The 4,113-nt window shown below is 60.8% G+C and overlaps 3 protein-coding genes across 3 annotated transcripts; all 3 read right to left on the bottom strand.

Moving 5' to 3' along the window:
• Positions 1-550, bottom strand: DQ04_12681020 (putative paraflagellar rod protein 3; the record flags this gene model as incomplete). The annotated part of the gene is made up of 1 exon (XM_009316793.1): positions 1-550. A coding segment is annotated over one exon (550 nt), but the record flags the coding sequence as incomplete, so codon positions are not given.
• A 102-nt stretch (positions 551-652) lies between these two features.
• DQ04_12681010 (putative paraflagellar rod protein 3) lies at positions 653-2,455 on the bottom strand (the record flags this gene model as incomplete). The annotated part of the gene is made up of 1 exon (XM_009316792.1): positions 653-2,455. One exon carries the CDS (start codon positions 2,453-2,455, stop codon positions 653-655), a length of 1,803 nt encoding a protein of 600 aa, XP_009315067.1.
• A 143-nt stretch (positions 2,456-2,598) lies between these two features.
• DQ04_12681000 (hypothetical protein) lies at positions 2,599-4,098 on the bottom strand (the record flags this gene model as incomplete). Its single annotated transcript, XM_009316791.1, has 1 exon — positions 2,599-4,098. One exon carries the CDS (start codon positions 4,096-4,098, stop codon positions 2,599-2,601), a length of 1,500 nt encoding a protein of 499 aa, XP_009315066.1.
• Positions 4,099-4,113: the final 15 nt, after the last annotated feature.

The raw sequence follows: 4,113 nt of genomic DNA, 5'->3' as shown, positions 1-4,113 counted from the left end.
CGGCGCCGAGCAGCTCCTGCGCCTTCTCGTGCGCAGCCTGCAGCTTCTGCTTCTGCGTCTCGCTCCAGTCCGACACATGCAGGTCCTGAATGAACTCCTCGTTTGACAGGCAGGAGGTCTTCAGCTTCAGGTTGTGGATCTTCTGCTTGCGGGCAGCCTCCAGCGTGACGTCCGTCACCTCCGGCACCGCCGGCTGCTGCTGGTCCTCGGGGGCCACGACGTCCTGCACATCCTTCTGGCTCATGGCTCGTTTATTGGCTGAGGTGGGTTGTGTGCTGCGCTTTGCTTTGCTGGGGGAGTGGAAAAGGGAGACGGGGCCAGAGAAAAGGATGAGAAAAGGGCGAGGATGAGGATGGGGATCAGGGAGGAGTGTGCCACACCACGAAAGCAGCAGCAAATGCGCGTGATCACAGACGTACCGGCAGGATGCCCTGCCCATTTCCATAGTGTCGTGGTTGAAACAAAACCCGCGCGGGGCACCGCGCAGTACAGCCGCCCCATCTGCGGTGAGAGACGCTGCAGCATTAACGGCACTTGCACGCCTCAACATTCCAGGGTATTACATAGCAATCATACATAAACGTGGGGAGGGGGGGGGNGGGGGGGGGCGAAGTATCGGAAAGAAGGGAGTGTGGAAGGGCCCATGGGAGCACTACTGGGTAATTTGCTGCACTGTCCGGCCGCGATACTGCTGGCTCTGTAGCGTCTTGGAGCGCTTCAGCTCCTCGCGCTCTGCGGCGATCTTCACCTCCTCCTGCTTCGCCAGGTGCGCGCGGTACTCCACCATCTTGCTGCGGCGGTTCATATTGCCGTCCTCCACCTCCTCGGCGGGGTGCACAAACTCGATGCCAGCCTGGTTCAGCGCGTCCTCGGTGGGACCGAACATCTCCAGGGCCTGCGCCATCTTGTCCTTCAGCATCTCCAGCTCCTCCTCCACCTGCGCACGCAGCTTGTACAGATCCTTCTTTGCGTCCGAGTGCTTCTTCGCGTTCGGGTCGAACGTCTCGATGGCGAACTCCAGCTGGATGTGCGTCGTGCGAATGTTGCGGTCGATCTCCTCTAGGCGCTTCTCCTTCTTGTAGACCAGCTGCCCCAGCGTCTTGTACAGGCGGCGGAACGCCTCGAGGTACTCCTGGTGCACCTGCAGCCGCAGGTCCGTTAGCTCCTCGTTCGTCTTGTCGTGGCGCGACTTGATGGCGCTGCAGCCCTCCGCCACCAGCTCCTCCATCATCCCAATGCACCGCATCGCCAGGTCGCAGTTGTACACCGACAGCTCCAGCAGCTTCTTGTGCTGGCCGCACACGTCGAGGAACTGCTGGTACTCCACCTTGCGCTTCTCCTCACGGTCGTTCTCCTCGATGCGGCGCTTCACCTCCTCGAAGCGCTCCGTCCCCAGCCGCTGCAGCACGCGCTCCAGCTCCTGGATGCGGCGCCACGCCTCGTCCTGCTTGTCGAGGTTCTCCTGGACAAACTTCTCCGATTTCTCCTTCTGCGACGCAAACCGCTTCATCGCCTCCGCGTCCTCGAGGTCCGCCTTCTGGATCGCGTCGTGCAGATTCTTCAGGTCGTCCTCGCAGCGTTGCTTCAGCCGCCGCTTCGCGTCCTTGATTGCCGACGTCTCTTGGAACGACTTCTTCTGCACGTCCTGGATGCGGCCAAACGGCTTGTTCTCGTCCTCCGTCTGCCCAATAATGCGGAACTTGTCGGCCACCAGCTCCACCAGGTGCTCCAGCAGCTGCGCCTTGATGTAGTACTGCTCCTCCGCGATCGCCATCTCACCGTCCGCGAGCGACACGTTGCGGATCTCCTTCGCCTTCTCGATCGCTGCCAGCTGCGCCTTGATCTGCTCCTCGTTGCCGAGCAGCGCCGTCTGCACAACCGTCACATTCATGCACCCCTCGAGGTTCTTCAGCACTGCAACGGGCACCTGCGCCATCTCCGACGCGTCCAGCTGCGAGCGGCGCAGCTCGTCCTCGATCTTCTCCAGCTTTGCGATCGCGTTGTCGATGGTCCCGGTGAAGGACACCGTGCGGGTCTTGTTGTGGTGCTGCTTCAGCTCGTTCAGGGTCTTCTTCAGCGCAACGACCTCCATAAACTGCGGCTTATCCTCCGGCTTGTACAGCTCGCGCACAGACAGCTGCAGGCCACACACGCGCATCAGCTTCTTGATGTCGTACGCCTCCGTCAGGTTCCACTTCGTCCCGCCTTCCACGGCGCCGAGCAGCTCCTGCGCCTTCTCGTGCGCAGCCTGCAGCTTCTGCTTCTGCGTCTCGCTCCAGTCCGACACATGCAGGTCCTGAATGAACTCCTCGTTTGACAGGCAGGAGGTCTTCAGCTTCAGGTTGTGGATCTTCTGCTTGCGGGCAGCCTCCAGCGTGACGTCCGTCACCTCCGGCACCGCCGGCTGCTGCTGGTCCTCGGGGGCCACGACGTCCTGCACATCCTTCTGGCTCATGACTTGTTGTTATATTCTGTTGGAATACTTGTTTTCTTTTGTGATTTTAGCGGAGAGATATAGTGGGACGTGTTAGTGGTTATCGGGTAATGAATGAACTGTATCAAGTGTTACATCTTAGTGTTTGTTCTGTATTGAGTTATTCAGCGACGGGGTATTTGAAGGGTTGGTGGCGTACTCGGTGCGTGCACCCACTCTCTGAGCTGTTGCAGCTGCTGTGGTGCGCAGTGCTTGGTGGTTTCCGTGAGAACCACGCAAAGGAAGGCGGTATCGTCGTAGCCTGTGCGCTCCAGAAACGTCAGCCACGTGGCGAGGGACACAGCGGCGCCCGTGTCATTTCTGTCAATCCGGGCGGTGATCCACGCGAGGAGGTCGTGTGGTGGGGCAAAAAAAGTTTCCTGCAGCCACAGTGCCGCTATCTCCGGCAGCTCAAGTAACGGCTCGACAAGGCACCATGCAGCTGAGTTGTTTGCGTCGCTGTTGTGTAGCCCTGCTGCAGCCTTGAAGTGGGTGAGAAACTCTTGACGCTTGCGAGCATCTTGCGCAGAGACACAGTCGCCGGGTCGCGACTCAAGCGCTTCCGCGAGGCGTACCTGCGCGGCAAGGAACTGCGGGAGGTTTCGAACTCTGGCGGCCCGCCACGGCATTTGTTGCGCAGCGGGCGCGTCAGCCGCGGGGGTGGCAAAGAGAGCAGCGAGCAGGAAAAGCCGCACCGTTGCTTGCGTGTCGCGGGCGCGCTCCTGTGGTGTGGCCGCATGCTGAGCGATGATAAAGGCATTGCGGAGCAGCAGCCGTGACCACAGCCGCTGCGTGCCTCTCAGCTTTTCCTCATCAACAGCAAGAAGTGCACCACCAACAAGGGCCCACCGCATCCGCCGCAGAGCGTGAGTGTCAGCAATGTGTGCAGCAAGGCAACGTGACACATATGCTTCATACCCGAAGTGTGCACGACCACCCGAAGTAGTAGCACTAGTAGTAGTAGTAGTAGCAGCAGCAGTATTCTCGTCCGGCTGCTCAAGCCGATTTCTCAACTCCGCCAGAGTGCGTGGTGCGTGCGTGTACTGCTGCTTTAGTGGTGCGGAATCCTCGAACAACGCTGTTGTTGGCAGCAGTTCCATTTCCCTGTGCAGCGTAGTAGCAGTGGGGCGTGATAGCGCGGGGACGCCTGAGCGCAACATGTCGTTCCACACCACTGCGACCATGCTGTTCGCGCGGCCAAAGTCATGCCGTGCGCTGTGGTACTGCTGCACCAGCAATACACGGTCATTGACAAGTGTTCGTGGATCCATCGCACACAAATGCCGATACCGCCCGTGTGCGTCCCGGTCCTCGTTTGGAGTGAGAGCCACCATGACCTCCACCAGTAGCGCTGTGGGTGGAATGCGTCGCTCAAGAATGACGCTGTCGCCTGTTGCGTGCGGCTGGCGCCGCTGCTGTTGCCGCGCCTGGCCGCCTACGCCTGCAAGGGACAGAATCCCCCGCAGAGCCTTCGCCGCTCCTGCGGCAGAAACAGTGCCGTCTCCGAGCACGTCGGCTGCTGCCACAGGAGCGGGGAGGCAGCGGCTCACGCCGCAATCGACCAACGCGCCGCGCACGCAGTCGTCGCACACGCCACGGACAAGCTTCGCCCCCGAGTCGCCCATGCAGAGCGCCGTGCG

This window comes from Trypanosoma grayi (assembly GCF_000691245.1).
Source record: "Trypanosoma grayi strain ANR4 Tgr_1268_V1, whole genome shotgun sequence".
In the NCBI taxonomy this organism is placed as follows: domain Eukaryota; phylum Euglenozoa; class Kinetoplastea; order Trypanosomatida; family Trypanosomatidae; genus Trypanosoma; species Trypanosoma grayi.
Note: the sequence above shows the minus strand (reverse complement) of the source record. Positions and strands in the feature narration are given on the sequence as shown.